General features: G+C 43.2%; 2 protein-coding genes across 2 annotated transcripts in view; both read left to right on the top strand.

Moving 5' to 3' along the window:
• The window catches only part of LOC110516932 (E3 ubiquitin/ISG15 ligase TRIM25-like), a 538,607-nt gene extending 524,066 nt beyond the window's left edge, over positions 1–14,541 (top strand). The window contains exon 4 of the mRNA XM_036972188.1: positions 13,801–14,541. Coding sequence (XP_036828083.1) covers positions 13,801–13,902 — 102 coding nt within the window. The 3' untranslated portion in view covers positions 13,903–14,541. The remainder of the gene's footprint in view (positions 1–13,800) is intronic.
• Positions 556–11,965, top strand: LOC110499822 (tripartite motif-containing protein 16). The gene is made up of 6 exons (XM_036972217.1): positions 556–1,191; positions 1,593–1,688; positions 2,422–2,655; positions 10,225–10,384; positions 10,510–10,569; positions 10,781–11,965. Exons 1-6 carry the CDS (start codon positions 595–597, stop codon positions 11,299–11,301), a joined length of 1,668 nt encoding a protein of 555 aa, XP_036828112.1. The 5' UTR covers positions 556–594; the 3' UTR covers positions 11,302–11,965.
• Positions 14,542–18,312: the final 3,771 nt, after the last annotated feature.

Raw genomic sequence — 18,312 nt, 5'->3', positions numbered from 1 at the left:
TAGAAACTGTTACCCTTTATATATTCTAACCACTCTATTTAATTTATTCTATATTAAGGGTCCTAGGAACTAAGGCCTTCTTGTAACGGTTTTCTTGAGGTGAAGGAGAGGCGGACCAAAACGCAGCGTGGTGGTTATTCATGGTTCTTTAATATAGACACACAGAGACAGGAACAATCACCCACAAACACACAGTGAAACCCAGGCTACCTAAGTATGATTCTCAATCAGAGACAACTAATGACACCTGCCTCTGATTGAGAACCATACTAGGCCGAAACATAGAAATCCCCAAAATCATAGAAACACAAACATAGACTGCCCACCCCAACTCACGCCCTGACCATACTAAATAAAGACAAAACAAAGGAAATAAAGGTCAGAACGTGACACTTCTCAACTTTGCCTGCAGTTTTCTCTCTCTCCCTCCCTTCCTCTAACCCCTCCCTCTCTCACTCCTTCCTTCCCTCCCTTTAACCCCAGCCCTCTGGCAGAACCAGGAAGTCCATCCCCTTCACAAGTTCTCTTCTGAGGAAACAAAACTGATCTGAGTTTCTGTGTCGTCTGTCTGTGTGAGAGTGAACAACCGTCCAAATGGCTCAACAGGGAGTTCTGCTGGACCAGGACCAGTTATGTTGTTCTGTCTGTCTGGATCTACTGAAGGAGCCAGTCACTATTCCCTGTGGACACAGTTACTGTAGGAGCTGTATTGAGGGCTGCTGGGATCAGGATGATCTGAAAGGGGTCTATAGCTGTCCTCAGTGCAGAGAGACCTTCACTCCAAGGCCTAATCTGAGGAAAAATAACATGTTGGCTGAGCTGGTGGAGAAACTGAGGAAGACAGGACTCCAGGCTGCTCCCCCTCCTGCTCTGTGCTATGCTGGACCTGGAGATGTGGCGTGTGATTTCTGCACTGGGACCAGAAAGCAGAAAGCCCTCATGTCCTGTCTGGTGTGTCTGGCCTCTTACTGTGAGACTCACCTCCAACCTCAATATGAATTTTCTGCTTTGAAGAAGCACAAGCTGGTCAAAGCCACCGCACAACTACAGGAGAAGATCTGCTCTCATCATGACAAACTGCTGGAGGTTTACTGTCGTACCGATCAGCAGTGTATCTGTCTGCTGTGTACAATGGATGAACATAAAGGCCATGATACAGTGTCAGCTGCAGCAGAGAGGACTGAGAAACAGGTAAGACCAGAACAACTTGTTGGTGACTGTCTGATAAACAAATAATTAAAGATCTGTTTGAATATGAGATCATTCAAATGAAATGGATCCACAACTATGAACACAAACCTTATTTATATATTGAACCAGATTCTCCAAATGTATCACCATTTTCTAAAGTCAAACACTATTATCATTCTGAATGGCCTTTTATGAGTCCAAAGTTCAGTCTCAACCCCTTGATACATGTAGGCCTACCATACAAACTATAATGATTCACATAGCAACAAAATATAATATTGTAAAGGGACTTCCTCAGGATTGTAGACCTTCCTCTCTATGGGTCCTATGTCACATTACTATACTATTGATCTACTGGACTAATAAAGCTTGATAGCTCATTGAAGAGTGATTCTCCACAGAGGCAGCTGGGGATGAGTCAGCAGAAGGTCCAGCAGAGATTCCAGGAGAGAGAGAAGGAGCTGAAGGAGCTCCAACAGGCTGTGGAGTCTTTCAAGGTGAGTATTGTTGACCAGAGGAGACACACCATTTCACTTCTCTCCTCCAATCAGAGAGAGAGAGAGAGAGGGGCCCCTATCCAATCCCACTGACCCCACTGTTGGGAACAGGCTGTCTGGACCCCTTTCAGAGAATAGAACAATTTTTCAGTTTTTGATTTGTTAAAAAAGTTTGAAATATCCAATAAATGTTGTTCCACTTCATGATTGTGTCCCACTTGTTGTTGATTCTTCACAAAAAAATACAGTTTTATATCTTTATGTTTGAAGCCTGAAATGTGGCAAAAGGTCGCAAAGTTCAAGGGGGCCGAATACTTTCGCAAGGCACTGTATGCTTGTGGTGCATAATTTTCTGAATGATGATATGATATACCAAAAGGTGTTCTGTACCTGTCTGTCCAGGAGGGAGGAGAGGAGAGTAGAGCAGGACCAAGAGGTGTTCTCTACCTGTCTGTCCAGGACGGAGGAGAGTAGAGCAGGACCAAGAGGTGTTCTGTACCTGTCTGTCCATGAGGGAGGAGAGTAGAGCAGGACCAATAAGTGTTCTGTACCTGTCTGTCCAGGAGGGAGGAGAGTAGAGCAGGACAAAAAAATATGTTCTCTACCTGTCTGTCCAGGAGGGGGGACCTGGAGATCAGGTGGCAGCGTTCTGACTCAATGTGGTGCAGAACTGTGCCTACTGTATCTCTCTCTCTCTCTCTCTCTCTCTCTGTCTCTCTCTCTCTATCTCCAGCGCTCTGCACAGTCAGCAGTGGAGGACAGTGATCAGATCTTTACTGAGCTGATCCGCTCCATTGAGAGAAGGAGCTCTGAGGTGAAGGAGCTGATCAGAGCCCAAGAGAATGCTCAAGTGAGTCAAGCTGAAGGACTCCTGGAGCAACTGAAGCAGGAGATAGCTGAGCTGAGGAAGAGAAGCACTGAACTGGAGCAGCTCTCACACACAGAGGATCACATCCATTTCCTCCAGGTAACTAAACTGTCTTGTTACATGTGATATGAAATCAACTTCATGTGAAACAATTCATCTCAATCATTATGTTGTCCTGTCTCTCTCTCCCTCTCTCTGTCCATCCCTGTCTCACTCTCTCCCTCTGTCCGTCCCTCTTTCTCCCTCTGTCCGTCCCTCTCTCTCTCTGTCTGTCCGTCCCTCTCTCTCTCTGTCTGTCCGTCCCTCTCTCTCTCTCTCTCTATCCGTCTCTCTCTCTCTCTCTCTGTCCGTCCCTCTCTCTCTCTCTCTGTCCGTCCCTCTCTCTCTCTCTCTGTCCGTCCCTCTCTCTCTCTCTCTGTCCGTCCCTCTCTCTCTGTCCGTCCCTCTCTCTCTGTCCGTCCCTCTCTCACTCTGTCCGTCCCTCTCTCCCTCTCTCTGTCCGTTCCTCTCTCCCTCTCTCTGTCCGTCCCCCTCTCTCTCTTTCTCTCTCTCTGTCCATCCCTCTCTCTCTCTCTGTCCATCCGTCCCTCTCTCTCTGTCCATCCATTCATCTCTCTCTGTCCGTCTGTCCCTCTCTCTCTGTCCGTCCGTCTCTCTCTCTGTTCGTCCCTCTCTCTCTCTCTCTCTCTCTCTGTCTGTCTGCCCCTCTCTCTCTGTCTGTCTGCCCCTCCCTCTCTCTGTCTGTCTGCCCCTCCCTCTCTCTGTCTGTCTGTCCCTCCCTCTCTCTGTCTGTCCATCCCTCTCTCTCTGTCCGTCCGTCCCTCTCTCTCTCTCTCATTCTGTCCGTCCGTCCGCCCCTCTCTCTCTGTCTGTCTGCCCCCTCTCTCTTTCTGTCTGCCTCTCTCTCTCTCTCTCTCTCTCTCTCTCTCTCTCTCTCTCTCTCTCTCTCTCCAGAGTTATCAGTCTCTCAATTCAATTCAATTCAATTCAAGGGCTTTATTGGCATGGGAAACATGTGTTTGCCAAAGCAAGTGAGGTAGATAATATATCAAGTGAATATATAAAGTGAAATAAACAATTAGAATTAACAGTAAACATCACACATACAGAAGTTTCAAAACAATAAAGACATTACAAATGTCATATTATATATACAGGTTTTTAACAATGTACAAATGGTAAAGGACACAAGATCAAATAAATAAGCATAAATATGGGTTGTATTTACAATGGTGTGTGTTCTTCACTGGTTGCCCTTTTCTCGTGGCAACAGGTCACAAATATTGCTGCTGTGATGGAACACTGTGGAATTTCACCCAGTAGATATGGGAGTTTTTCAAAATTGGATTTGTTTTCAAATTCTTTGTGGATCTGTGTAATCTGAGGGAAATATGTCTCTCTAATATGGTCATACATTGGGCAGGAGGTTAGGAAGTGCAGCTCAGTTTCCACCTCATTTTGTGGGCAGTGAACACATAGCCTGTCTTCTCTTGAGAGCCATGTCTGCCTACGGCGGCTTTTCTCAATAGCAAGGCTATGCTCACTGAGTCTGTACATAGTCAAAGCTTTCCTTAATTTTGGGTCAGTCACAGTGGTCAGGTATTCTGCCGCTGTGTACTCTCTTTGTAGGGCCAAATAGCATTCTAGTTTGCTCTGTTTTTTTGTTAATTCTTTCCAATGTGTCAAGTAATTATCTTTTTGTTTTCTCATGATTTGGTTGGGTCTAATTGTGCTGCTGTCCTGGGGCTCTGTAGGGTGTGTTTGTGAACAGATCCCCAGGACCAGCTTGCTTTTCTCCAGGTTCATCTCTCTGTAGGTGATGGCTTTGTTGTGGAAGATTTGGGAATCGCTTCCTTTTAGGTGGTTATAGAATTTAACGGCTCTTTTCTGGATTTTGATAATTAGTGGGTATCGGCCTAATTGGTGTTTGTCCCATTTTGTGAAGTCTTGGTTGGTGAGCGGACCCCAGACCTCACAACCATAAAGGGCAATGGGCTCTACGACTGATTCAAGTATTTTTAGCCAAATCCTAATTGGTATGTTGAAATTTATGTTTCTTTTGATGGCATAGAATGCCCTTCTTGCCTTGTCTCTCAGATCGTTCACAGCTTTGTGGAAGTTACCTGTGGCGCTGATGTTTAGGCCAAGGTATGTATAGTTTTGTGTGTGCTCTAGGGCAACAGTGTCTAGATGGAATTTGTATTTGTGGTCCTGGTGACTGGACCTTTTTTGGAACACCATTATTTTGGTCTTACTGAGATTTACTGTCAGGGCCCAGGTCTGACAGAATCTGTGCATAAGATCTAGGTGCTGCTGTAGGCCCTCCTTGGTTGGTGACAGAAGCACCAGATCATCAGCAAACAGCAGACATTTGACTTCGGATTCTAGCAGGGGGAGGCCGGGTGCTGCAGACATTCCAAGTGCCCGCGCCAATTCGTTGATATATATGTTGAAGAGTGTGGGGCTTAAGCTGCATCCCTGTCTAACCCCACGACCCTGTGTGAAGAAATGTGTGTGTTTTTTGACAATTTTAACCACACACTAGTTGTTTGTATACATGGATTTTATAATGTCGTATGTTTTACCCCCAACACCACTTTCCATCAGTTTGTATAGCAGACCCTCATGCCAGATTGAGTCAAAGGCTTTTTTGAAATCAACAAAGCATGAGAAGACTTTGCCTTTGTTTTGGTTTGTTTGGTTGTCAATTAGGGTGTGCATGGTGAATACATGGTCTGTTGTACGGTAATTTGGTAAAAAGCCAATTTGACATTTGCTCAGTACATTGTTTTCATTGAGGAAGTCTACGAGTCTGCTGTTAATGATAATGCAGAGGATTTTCCCAAGGTTACTGTTGACGCATATTCCACGGTAGTTATTGGGGTCAAATTTGTCTCCACTTTTGTGGATTGGGGTGATCAGTCCTTGGTTCCAAATATTGGGGAAGATGCCAGAGCTAAGGATGATGTTAAAGAGTTTTAGTATAGCCAATTGGAATTCGTTGTCTGTATATTTGATCATTTCATTGAGGATACCATCAACACCACAGGCCTTTTTGGGTTGGAGGGTTTTTATTTTGTCCTGTAACTCATTCAATGTAATTGGAGAATCCAGTGGGTTCTGGTAGTCTTTAATAGTTGATTCTAAGATCTGTATTTGATCATGTATATGTTTTTGCTCTTTATTCTTTGTTATAGAGCCAAAAAGATTGGAGAAGTGGTTTACCCATACATCTCCATTTTGGATAGATAATTCTTCGTGTTGTTGTTTGTTTAGTGTTTTCCAATTTTCCCAGAAGTGGTTAGTCTATGGATTCTTCAATTACATTGAGCTGATTTCTGACATGCTGTTCCTTCTTTTTCCGTAGTGTATTTCTGTATTGTTTTAGTGATCCGGTTCTCTATGTTTTTGGTTGGACAGGTTTCTCAATATCTTTCTTAGATTTTTGCATTCTTCATCAAACCATTTGTCTCATTATTGTTAATTATCTTTGGTTTTCTATTTGAGATTTTTAGATTTGATAGGGAAGCTGAGAGGTCAAATATACCGTTAAGATTTTCTACTGCCAAGTTTACACCTCACTATTACAGTGGAACGTTTTACCCAGGAAATTGTCTAAAAGGGATTGAATTTGTTGTTGCCTAATTGTTTTTTGGTAGGTTTCCAAACTGCATTCCTTCCATCTATAGCATTTCTTAATATTACTCAGTTCCTTTGGCTTTGATGCCTCATGATTGAGTATTGCTCTGTTTAAGTAGACTGTGATTTTGCTTTGGTCTGATAGGGGTGTCAGTGGGCTGACTGTGAACGCTCTGAGAGACTCTGGGTTGAGGTCAGTGATAAAGTAGTCTACAGTACTACTGCCAAGAGATGAGCTATAGGTGTACCTACCATAGGAGTCCCCTCGAAGCCTACCATTGACTATGTACATACCCAGCGTGCGACAGAGCTGCAGGAGTTGTGACCCGTTTTTGTTGGTTGTGTTGTCATAGTTGTGCCTAGGGGGGCATATGTGGGAGGGAATGCTGTCACCTCCAGGCAGGTGTGTGTCCCCCTGTGTGCTGAGGGTGTCAGGTTCTTGTCCGGTTCTGGCATTTAGGTCGCCACAGACTAGTACATGTCCCTGTGCCTGGAAATGATTGATTTCCCCCTCCAGGATGGAGAAGCTGTCTTCATTAAAATATGGGGATTCTAGTGGGGGGATATAGGTAGCACATAGGTAGCATATAGGTAGCACACAGGAGGACATTTTTCTCTGTTAGGATAATTTCCTTTTGAATTTCTAGCCAAATGTAGAATGTTCCTGAATGTTCCTGTTTTAATTAATTTAATGGAGTGAGTTAGGTGTGCTCTATACCAAATTAGCATACCCCCCCTGAGTCCCTTCCCTGTTTCACACCTGGTAGTTTGGTGGATGGGACTACCAGCTCTCTGTAACCTAGAGGGCAACCAGTGGGTCCGTGTGTTGTTGGTGTCCAATGTTGTCCAATGTTGTTGGTCGTGGTTTGGCCTCAGGCCAGTAAGTGTGAGCAGAGCTTGCTGAGCATCTGGTACATGCCATTGGCTTGGGCGAGTGTGAGAGTGGGGGTTGGGACTGTTTGCCCGCTCACTACCTTGGCGTATGTGTGGCTTCCATGTTGAGGCCCTCTTTGCGGGGTGGGGTGCATGGGGTGGGCAGGAGTGGCATAGGTCTGATCTGAGGGGGCCTAAATGGGGTGTGGGAATGGTTGACGTGGGGGGGTGTTGATTGGTTGGGGTGGGGGTGTGGATGTGTCTGGGTGTGCTGTGGTCTGGATGTAATTCCTCTTGGCGTGGGTCCTCTATGTGTAGGTCCAGGGGGGGTCCTGCAGTTCTGGGAGGGTGTCTCGCTGGTCTGGGTGGGGTGTCTATTGATCTGTTGCTCCTGTGTGAAGTGTTGGGGATACGTTTGAGAGCGATGTCCTTTAGAGTTCGGGCAAAGGTGGGCACTGCTGCCTTGTAGAGATGGACCTGGTCATATAGGCTGTTCAAGTCCAGGGTGGAGTGGTGGGCCAGGAAAACATTTGGTTTTGAGGCACAGTCACGGGAAATACTTGCATTTACCCGCTGTATTGTGGCAGGGTGGAAGTATTTTCGTGGTAGCAGGGTGGAGATAACCACTTGTGCGTTGGGGAAAGTAGAAGAAGCCTTTTCAATCACTCCCTTCAGTGCTGTGGCCACCCTTTCCTGCTGTGCTCTCAGGTCGTTTGTGCCTGTGTGTATTATTATGTGGCTGGGTGAGCCTAGTTGGTCCTTAGACAGAAGGTCGAGGGCGCGCTGGGTGTTTGGACACCAGAGTTTAGACACACTGTGTTTGGGAAAAATGTTTTTTTCTTCTATATATTTCCCATTTGAGTCCATAAGTAGTACAATCTGTGTCTTGTGTTTGTCCTCAGTGGGTGTGGGGGGGTTGTCAGAAGGGCTATCAGGGTGGCTGACAGGGGGGGTGCTCAGAGGGGGTGAGAGCCTCTGGGCTTGGGGTTCTTCATTTGTCTGTTCTGCTGTGATGTCAACTCTATGATCAGGGTCTGGTGTGGACTGTTCTGCTGTGGTGTCGAGACTTTTGTCGGGTGCTGAGGTGGGCTGTTCTGCTGGCTTCTCTGTGGGGGTGGCCACCTCTCTAGTGGGTTGTTCTCTGTCACACACCGTCCCCCTCAACCTCTCCTCCGTCCCCCTCACCCTCTCCTCCATCCCCCTCAACCTCTCCTGCACAAGCAGTCTGATCCTCTCCTCGAGTGCTCTGTTCTTCTCCTCTTTCTCCTGTTGTAGTTGTCTCACCACTGTCCAGAGTGCAGATATGTCTCTCTCCACCTCCAGCATTCCAGGTCTGGTTAAGGGGGTCTTGTTGTGCTGGACTGTTGTCTGGGTCTGTGCTGACTGAAGTGTAATTACCTGCTGTTCCAGCTCCACCTGCTTTACCTCCAGCTGGGTGAATTTGTCCTTCATTTCAATGAGGGAGTGGTAATCTGTGCTGGGAGGTTGACTCTCCGCTGGGGGTTGCTCGTCTGTGGGGTTACGTAATGAAGAGGTCTGGTCTGACCCGCTCGGGGTGGGGGTATCTTTATCAAGGGAGAGCTTCTCCTGCTGGGCTAATTCTTTGATTAGGTGAAAGTCCAGCTGAAACTGTTTGGGGTTACCCTGTACCATTACTGTTCCGGACTTATAGATATTTATATTACCTGACTCAGAGTCCTCGTTATTCTGAGTTTCCACCCCTCGTTAACCCCCCCTTTCTTAACAAAGGGGTAGTGTGCTAATATAGCACTGTGCCATGCCAGGGGATGGTTTGTGTGGAAGATAAGGTTGCTGATGTTCCCATTTTTGTAATAGTCAGCAAAAAGTGTTTCTTGATTTTCCATAAGGAGCTTCTTCTTGTGGTCTTTTCTTGCCTTATCATTCTTTACATGCACAGGGTACTGTATTTTAATTACCTCTGAACAGCGGGAGGGAGCTTCTAAGGCCTCTCCATTTGGTTGGGGTAGACTGTGTGACTCTCCTGCCATTGTTGGGCTAATGGACTTTGACACCTCTCACTTGACACGTCAGTGCTAGTTGAAGCTGTATCAAGCTTGGCAGAATTATGTTAGAATTCAGTCCTTATAAAGTAATGTTGTGTATTTTTCTTCTTGGCTTTTGGAAATAAAATATAGTTTCAGACTAAACATTACTCACTCAGTTCCAGGTTGGATGGTGTTTCAGGTTTCTGTTGTTTTCCAGAGAATTTGCTGTATAGGGTAATAATCATTGGTTCTAAGTGAACCTTCCAGGTGATTCCGTAATTCCGTACAAAATCAGGTTGTAGGTTTTAAGTTTTGATTTGAAGTAGGGGTTATGTTGTAGAGGGTAGAATCCAGTATGTGTTCCTGACAAAAAATCCAAGTTTTTCTAACTCCTAATCTATCTTTTTTAAAGAAAATGCTGAAAAATGCAGGAGCTCATCTGATCGTGACCTCCTCTCTCTTTCTCTGTCTCTCTCTCTCTCTTTCTCCAGAGTTATCAGTCTCTCTCTCTCTCTCTCTCTCTCTCTCCAGAGTTATCAGTCTCTCTGTCTCTCTCTCCAGAGTTATCAGTCTCTCTCTCTCTCTCTCTCTCTCCAGAGGTATCAGTCTCTCTCTATCTCTCTCTCTCTCTCTCTCTCGCTCCAGAGTTATCAGTCTCTCTCTCTCTCTCTCCAGAGTTATCAGTCTCTCTCTCTCTCTCCAGAGTTATCAGTCTCTCTCTCTCTCTCCAGAGTTATCAGTCTCTCTCTCTCTCCAGAGTTATCAGTCTCTCTCTCTCTCTCCAGAGTTATCAGTCTCTCTCTCTCTCCAGAGTTATCAGTCTCTCTCTCTCTCTCTCCAGAGTTATCAGTCTCTCTCTCTCTCTCCAGAGTTATCAGTCTCTCTCTCTCTCTCCAGAGTTATCAGTCTCTCTCTCTCTCTCTCCTCTCTCTCCAGAGTTATCAGCCTCTCTCTCTCTCTCTCTCTCTCTCTCTCTCTCTCTCTCTCTCTCTCTCTCCAGAGTTATCAGTCTCTCTCTCTCTCTCTCTCTCTCCAGAGTTATCAGTCTCTCTCTCTCTCTCTCTCTCTCCAGAGTTATCAGTCTCTCTCTCTCTCTCTCTCTCTCTCTCTCTCTCTCTCTCTCTCTCTCTCCCTCTCTCCCTCTCCCCAGAGGTATCTGTCTCTCTCCAGTATCAGTGTATCTTCAGACTTACCCAGCATCGTTGTCCGTCCTCTTCAGTACTTTGGAGATGTGAGTAAGACTGTGTCTGAACTGAGAGAGAAACTAGAAGACTTCCTTAAAGGAGAATGGACCAAGATCTCCACTACAGGTGTGTTGAAAACAATAAGAACATCACCTTTAGACCATTGAAAGTTCCCTATTAGTAATATACATATGGAATATGGTCTGATGATAACATTCCCTCTCTCTGTCAATGTGTTTGTGTGTCTGTAGTGAATATAGTGGATGTTGTACTGCCTCCAGAGCCCAAGACCAGAGAACAGTTGTTACATTGTGAGTCTCTTTATTGTGAAATAACTAACAGTCTCTTTTTACTGACACTCTACTAGCAATAGTAGATCTAATCAAAGACTGGGTATCTATCTGACTCCTCATATTTCTCTGATTTGATCTCTGCTGTGCTCTAATCAAAGATAGGGTAGATACAGTATCTGACTTAACTTATTGTTCTGACTCCCCTCATTGGTCTCTGCTCTTCTCCCAGATTCCTGTCAGCTCACACTGGACCCAAACACAGCAGGCACACACCTCTCTCTGTCTGAAGGGAACAGAAAGGTGACCTGTACACACCAAGTCCAACCATATCCTGTCCATCCAGACAGATTCACCAACTGGTGTCAGGTTCTGTGTAGAGAGGGTCTGTCTGGACGCTGTTACTGGGAGGTGGAGTGGAGTGGTGATGTTGTTTATACAGCAGTCTCATATAAAGACATCAGCAGAACAGGGACAAATAGTGGATTTGGATACAATAACAAGTCCTGGAGTTTAGATTACGATAGTGATGGTTATTGTTTCAGACACAATAATGTTGAGACTTTAGTATCAGGCCCTCAGTCCTCCAGATTAGGATTGTACCTGGATCACAAGGCAGGTACTCTGTCCTTCTACAGTGTCTCTGACACAATGACCCTCCTCCACAGAGTCCAGACCACATTCACTCAGCCCCTCTATCCTGGGTTTAGTCTCTATTATTATAATAATACTGCTGAGCTGGTTAAACTGTAAACTGATTTGTTATTCATTAAAATTCAATACAATGTTTTAATCTTGTACATTTCCATGAATCATGATGTCTGGTGTTGATGTATATTGGTTGTCATTCAGAACCATTGATATGTTTTCTCAGTTGGTTCTCTGTCTCTATGTAATTCTCCTCAGTATCATTGATCAGCTTGTTGGCTCGGTCCTAATTGATGTGTTCTCTGTTACCTGGAGCTGCATGGAAAATGGTCCAGGAACTAAAGGACAATTCAGGACTAGTCAGCCCACTACAAGCTGGTATCACTTACTTTCTACTAAACTATATGGTCTGGTTTCCCAGACACAGATTAATCCTAGTCCTGGACTAAACAGTATGTTCAATGTAGATGTCCAGGAAACTGGCCCTAAATGTGTCATCTTTCATCCTCCCATACTGCTCAGTCCAGCAACATTAAACCTGTCCAGCAGGTGGTGCTGTTGACCAAACAATAAAACCAGCAGATCTCTTGACTTGCCACTCAGTATATCAGTAACGTTCAGAATAGTACTTTAATATCATTGGAGATTGATGGTCTTTTTAATCCACTATCCAGAGTCAGGAACAGATGAAGTTAGGTCTGCTACTGTTCAGTGATTAAATATGATTTATGGTGATGGGAAATAATAAAAAACACTCAACTTCATCTAGTAATAGTTTTCCTTTGTTATTTATTCCAAGGTGTGTCTTTAACTTGTAAATGTATTGTGTGGAGGTGAGCTAGTGGTGTGGCTGATAGAATAGAATGAGGAGGGGAGGAAGAGGGGAGGAGTGAAGGGCTGTTCAAGAAACCAGATGAGGAAGAGGAAGATGTTCAGGGGAATTACTGTCTCTGTTCCAAATGGTTCCCTATTCCCTACGTAGTGCAATACGGTGCATCTTACCAGGTCTAAAGTAGTGTTCTACGTAGGGAACAGGGTGTAGATTTATTACAATATCATGCTTTAGTGTTTGGCACAACAATATATTAGATCTCCACCCCCCCACTTCCTGTCTGACATCCCCCAGTTCTGTTAAGACTTCCTCTCATTGAACTGGGCCTCATTCTAAATGGTCACTTTGTATTGATAGTCCATACTGGTCTTTACTATGGTTCTACATACAGTACCTGTATTGATAGTCCATACTGGTCTTTACTATGGTTCTACATACAGTACCTGTATTGATAGTCCATACTGGTCTTTACTATGGTTCTACATACAGTACCTGTATTGATAGTCCATACTGGTCTTTACTATGGTTCTACATACAGTACCTGTATTGATAGTCCATACTGGTCTTTACTATGGTTCTACATACAGTACCTGTATTGATAGTCCATACTGGTCTTTACTATGGTTCTACATACAGTACCTGTATTGATAGTCCATACTGGTCTTTACTATGGTTCTACATACAGTATCTGTATTGACAGTATGGCCTTATAAATCAGTGTATACCAGTGTTTAAACCTACAATATGGCTTTATAAATCAGTGTATATCAGTGTTTAAACCTACAATATGACCTTATAAATCAGTGTATACCAGTGTTTAAACCTACAATATGGCTTTATAAATCAGTGTATACCAGTGTTTAAACCTACAATATGACCTTATAAATCAGTGTATACCAGTGTTTAAGCCACAATATGGCCTTTAATATATACAGTGCCTTGCGAAAGTATTCGGCCCCCTTGAACTTTGCGACCTTTTGCCACATTTCAGGCTTCAAACATAAAGATATAAAACTGTATTTTTTTGTGAAGAATCAACAACAAGTGGGACACAATCATGAAGTGGAACGACATTTATTGGATATTTCAAACTTTTTTAATTAACAAATCAAAAACTGAAGAATTGGGCGTGCAAAATTATTCGCTATTTCCAAAAATAAAATGTAGAATAATATTTAAACACTAAAACAAAAAGTGTGTACACTATTTTAAAAAGATAACCTTGTATTTACAGAGGAACCCCAACAAGAATACCTGAAGCATTATGGACTCTACCTCTGAACGAGGGTAATGAAACAGACGATATTCTACCATTCTGTACGAACATCTTTACCAGAACTCTAAACAACACAAGCAGCTTTAACACACAGACACACCCCCCTGGAACCTCCAGCCAATCAAACATAATCTAGCCCCTAAGACGCATCACACTACTTTGTTACAAGTGCATCGCAGAATCAGCGAGGCCCGAGAGGGGCGCCTGGTCTGAAAATGATTCAAGAACATGGATACGGTATGACCCCATTATACATTTGTTGATAGAATATGTTAAAACAATGTCAACTAATGTTTAATTTCAGACTCCAACAATATCTATACAAACAGAATCTCCAAAGCCAGAGGAGAAAGGGGCGCGGTATCCAGGATTCCTCAGAACAGCGTCAAAAAAACACAGCTCATTTAACTATATATTGTTAATATGTTAATATATAATTTTTATATAATATATATTTTATTTTTAATACCCTATTTTGTATATATTTTTCTTTCAGAGTCCTCCCAGGCGTATACCACCACAGAAGGCCCAATACGTGGAGAGGACGTGGTCGAGGAGGAATTCGGCGCCCAGGACATACATCGTAAAATATGAGTGAATATTGAAGTCTGATAGTTTCAAGGCTTTAGTAAATAACAATTTTGAGGTAGACGATTTGTTGATGTATGAGGTGGCCAAACAGCTTGATACAGCCAATTCTGAGGTAGAAACAACAGATCCTAAAGTAGATCAAGAGGTTTCTCACAGCCTTTTACATGGCTCTTAAAATCCAGAGAGGTTCGGCTACACCAACGAATGGTTGCTTTTCTAATGTGTCAATACAGTCTAGATCCTTCTGGCATAGAACAACGGCAATCTGATTCAAAAACGCAAAAACAAGCTCTAAAAAACTGTATGTAACATGGATCCTTCCAGAATACCAAAAGAACACATATCCGTAATTAACCAAATGAATGAGACAGGGCCGACATCTCCACCTATAATTCAGACACTTGAAAACCTGTTATCACAGATACCGGCAGAACTCATATCCTTAATTAACCAAATGAATGAGAGCACAACATCGTTAACACCCTCCCTGCCACACACACACCTCCTTAAACTCCCATGTCCGAGGAGTCTGAGCAAACACACAATGTTTTTGAGGAATTGGAAAATGGTGTAATAAATCAGTGTGTCGATGGTTTTGATAGAAGTGTTTGTGTTGTTTACAGAAATAAATACAGCAATACAGAGAGTCGGCTGTTTTTTAATTTCACAGGGATGAATCAGATCCTTGATTATGCTGTTTTTTAATTTCACAGGGACAAATCAGAACCTTGATTATGTTGTTTTTTCATTTCACAGGGATGAATCAGATCCTTGATTATGCTGTTTTTTAATTTCACAGGGATGAATCAGAACCTTGATTATGCTGTTTTTTAATTTCACAGGGATGAATCAGAACCTTGATTATGCTGTTTTTTAATTTCACAGGGATGAATCAGAACCTTGATTATGCTGTTTTTTATGTTATGATATTGGATACTCTGAGCGAACTTCTAGAAAGGGCTACAGATTTTGCAGAACCTCGTGATGTCTTACAACATGAAATTTGTGGAGATAGTATGCAAAACACTATCTCTTGTTTTACCCAACGGCGAAGCAGATCTTGAACAATTTATAGCCCTGCTGGAACGACTTGTTCAATCTAATTCATCCATCACAGCTGATAGGACCCTAGAGCTCGTTGCACAAATTGTACGTCAACCCTGAGGCGGAGGGGGTCAGAGAAGGAAACTGGATAGTCTCATGCAATCAGAAATCATAAACAATAAAAGGGCATATCTCATAAAAGTTCACAATCCTGGTAATCAGTTATGCTTTGCAATAGGCCTATCACATTTACTCAACCCTGGATGTGACTGATCTAGAGGCTTTACAAAAGGCTAGGGAGCTCCAGAATGCAGTGGGTCTAGGTATACAGGAGGCTGTGGCTTTCTCTGACATTGTCACATTTGAAAACTTTCTGAACATCAAGATTGTTGTTTTGTACCACAGTAGAGCTAATTCAGCTCTCTTGAAAGTCCAGAACAGCCCACAACCTCATCCTCAGATTCTGTACTTTTATGTGCAAAACACCCATTATTATGCTATTACCAACATCACAGCGTTTTTAGGAGCGCCTTATGTGTCCATCATGCCATACCGGCTACACCTGAAAGGGGGGGAACTCTTGTCGTTATAACTGTTCAGAGTATGTCAGGATGAAAATTTTCAGATGCAACCCTTAAACCTAACAGCCTGTGCAGATTGTCAACGCACGTTCAACCTACTGCTACGAAAAACACAAAATTGAAACATGGCATGTAAATCTGTAAGCAGTTGTGACGTTAACAGGAAATGTCCAAAATGCCATCGCAATTACAACCTTAAAATAGACAGCCCTAAACCTCACGTGTGTGGAATCATACACTGCCCAATCTGTAAAGGACCTAAGAAAAGCAGAGACGCTGAAGTGGTTCAAGAAGTGCCACACGAGTGTTATATTCAGCCCTTGGCAGAAGATGAACATTCAGAGAAATATGTGTTTCATCATTTTGAAACTAATCAGCAATCAGGTGTTAATTTGCCTATTTTTGTATCTACCACGACATTCAAGGGTGAAAAGTGGTCAGCAGATGGACCCAATTGTGCATTACTCTTTCTAAAACACTTTAGCTTACAATTCTAGAGCCTATGATTCCTATGTTCTTCTGAACCCCTTGATACAACAAGGCGTTGCACCCAGTGTCATAGCGCAAGGTAGTAAAATCTAGTGTTTTTTAGACCCCGCCTTCAACCAGGGTCATAGTTCAAGGTAGTAAAATCTTGTGTTTTTTTAGACCCCGCCTTCAACCAGAGATACATTGACAGTTTAAGTTTCTTACCCATGAGATTGGCTCAAATGCCAGAGGCCTTGGGTTTTGAAAACTCTGTGAAAGGTTGGTTCCCTCACTTTTTCACATCTGAGGAGAATCTACATTATATCGGATATTATCCCAGCCCAGAAATGTATGGGTGTGATCAAATGTCTCCCAAAGAGGGAGAGAGATTCATGACATGGTATGAGACAGTTCATCATAACACCTTTCCATAAAGAGATGGAGTCAAACTGTGACAACGATGTGGATATACTTCGTGACGGAAGCTTCAGGTTCAGAGAAGAGGTAATCAAAGATGCCGGCATTGACCCCTGGAGTTGTACAACTATTGCATCGGCATGCATGAAAACCTACCATACACACTATCTGCCTACATCCTCTATAGCAATTCATCGACCCTAACCCTAACCCTAACCCTCGCCTGACAACTACCGACGCCAATTCAAGTCATACTCTAGCGGGTCCATTCGATGGTTGGAGTACTTGGCCCAGGATAAAAACATTTTTTTTCAACATGCTTTGAATAGTGGGGAGAAGGCTAACCCAGAAGACTTTTGGGGAAATGTACCAGGAGTTCCAAGACAATTTGGAATCTTTACAGGTTACTTATGGTTTGAAAGGGAATGTGATGTGGAGCATGAGTGGACCGAACTCAAAAAGTCTGATCCTCATGTTCGAGCTTTCCTTTCCAGCTTTGATACACCAGAACCCTTTGAGCCCCGGCAGGCCTTGTATTGAGGCCGTACCAATGCTTTGACATTGAGGTATGTAGCGCAACCCGACGAGACAATAGGATATGTAGATTTTACATCCCTTTATCCTCATGTAATGAGTTCCTTTTGCTATCCTATGGGGCATCCAGAAATTATTCACCGTGACTTTGACTTACCACAAAACTATCTTGGTCTGATAAAAGCAACTGTTTACCCTCCCCGGGGTTTGTTTCTGCCCGTGTGGCCTTACAAGGGAGCTCAAGGAAAACTTTTCTTTGCCCTTTGTCATACCTGCAGTGAAAACAACAACCAGCCCTGCGATCATTCAGATCAAGAAAGAGCCCTGACAGGGGTTTGGGTCACACTTGAATTCTCTAAGGCTCTAGAGAGGGGTATCGTGTGGCCAAAATCTTTGAAGTGGGGAACTTTTCCAGGAAATCAGACACTCTTTTTAAAGAGTACATCAATAACTTTTTGAGATGCAAGCAAATGGCTTCAGGCTATCCTGCATCGGTCACAGATCAGGAGAGCAAAGACAAATACATTCAGGACTATCACGACAGAGAAGGTATACATCTTGACCCTGACAGAATAGAGGTCAACAAAACCAAAAGAAATCTGTAGAAATTGTATTTAAACTCGCTTTGGGGCAAACTTTCCCAGAGAAGCAATATGCTAACAGTGTTGATCAATAAAGATTGCAAAGAATTTATAGGATATTTTGAACAGACACGGATTGAACCCCTATGAAAAGGTCCAAAAATACACAAACCTCTTGCAAAGATATTTGGCCTTGGTAAAACAAGGTGAGAGAGAGACCAACCATTAACCTCTTGGATCCGGGAGAATTGTCATCAACTACACTAATTAGCATAGCGCAACGGTCAAAAAATATTACTAGAAAATATTCATATTCATGAAATCACAAGTGAAATATAGCGAAACACAGCTTAGCCTTTTGTTAATCACCCTGTCATCTCAGATTTTGAAATTGTGCTTTACAGCCAAAGCAAGACAAGCGTTTGTGTAAGTTTATCGATAGCCTAGCATAGCATTATGTCCAGCTAGCAGCAGGAAGCTTGGTCACGAAAATCAGAAAAGCAATCAAATTAATCGTTTACCTTTGATGATCTTCGGATGTTTTCACTCACGAGACTCCCAGTTAGACAGCAAATGTTCCTTTTGTTCCTAGAGATTATTTTTATACCCAAAATACCTCCGTTTGTTGGTCACATTATGTTGAGAAATCCACCGGAAATAGCGGTCACGACAACGCCGAAAAAAATGCAAAATTATATCCACAATAATCGACAGAAACATGGCAAACGTTTTTTATAATCAATCCTCAAGGTGTTTTTCAAATATGTAAATTAAACTACTTCTAAAGGCTGT

The sequence above is a fragment of the Oncorhynchus mykiss genome, unplaced genomic scaffold, assembly GCF_013265735.2.
Source record: "Oncorhynchus mykiss isolate Arlee unplaced genomic scaffold, USDA_OmykA_1.1 un_scaffold_121, whole genome shotgun sequence".
NCBI classification, from domain to species: domain Eukaryota; kingdom Metazoa; phylum Chordata; class Actinopteri; order Salmoniformes; family Salmonidae; genus Oncorhynchus; species Oncorhynchus mykiss.
Note: the sequence above shows the minus strand (reverse complement) of the source record. Positions and strands in the feature narration are given on the sequence as shown.

Bases quoted from the DNA above. Each gene is read 5' to 3' on its own strand.
- LOC110499822 (XM_036972217.1), top strand. From the start codon at position 595: ATGGCTCAACAGGGAGTTCTGCTGGACCAGGACCAGTTATGTTGTTCT. The intron at 2,656-10,224 runs GTAACTAAACTG...CCCTCTCCCCAG, and splicing joins ATCACATCCATTTCCTCCAG to AGGTATCTGTCTCTCTCCAG. The intron at 10,570-10,780 runs GTGAGTCTCTTT...CTCTTCTCCCAG, and splicing joins CAGAGAACAGTTGTTACATT to ATTCCTGTCAGCTCACACTG.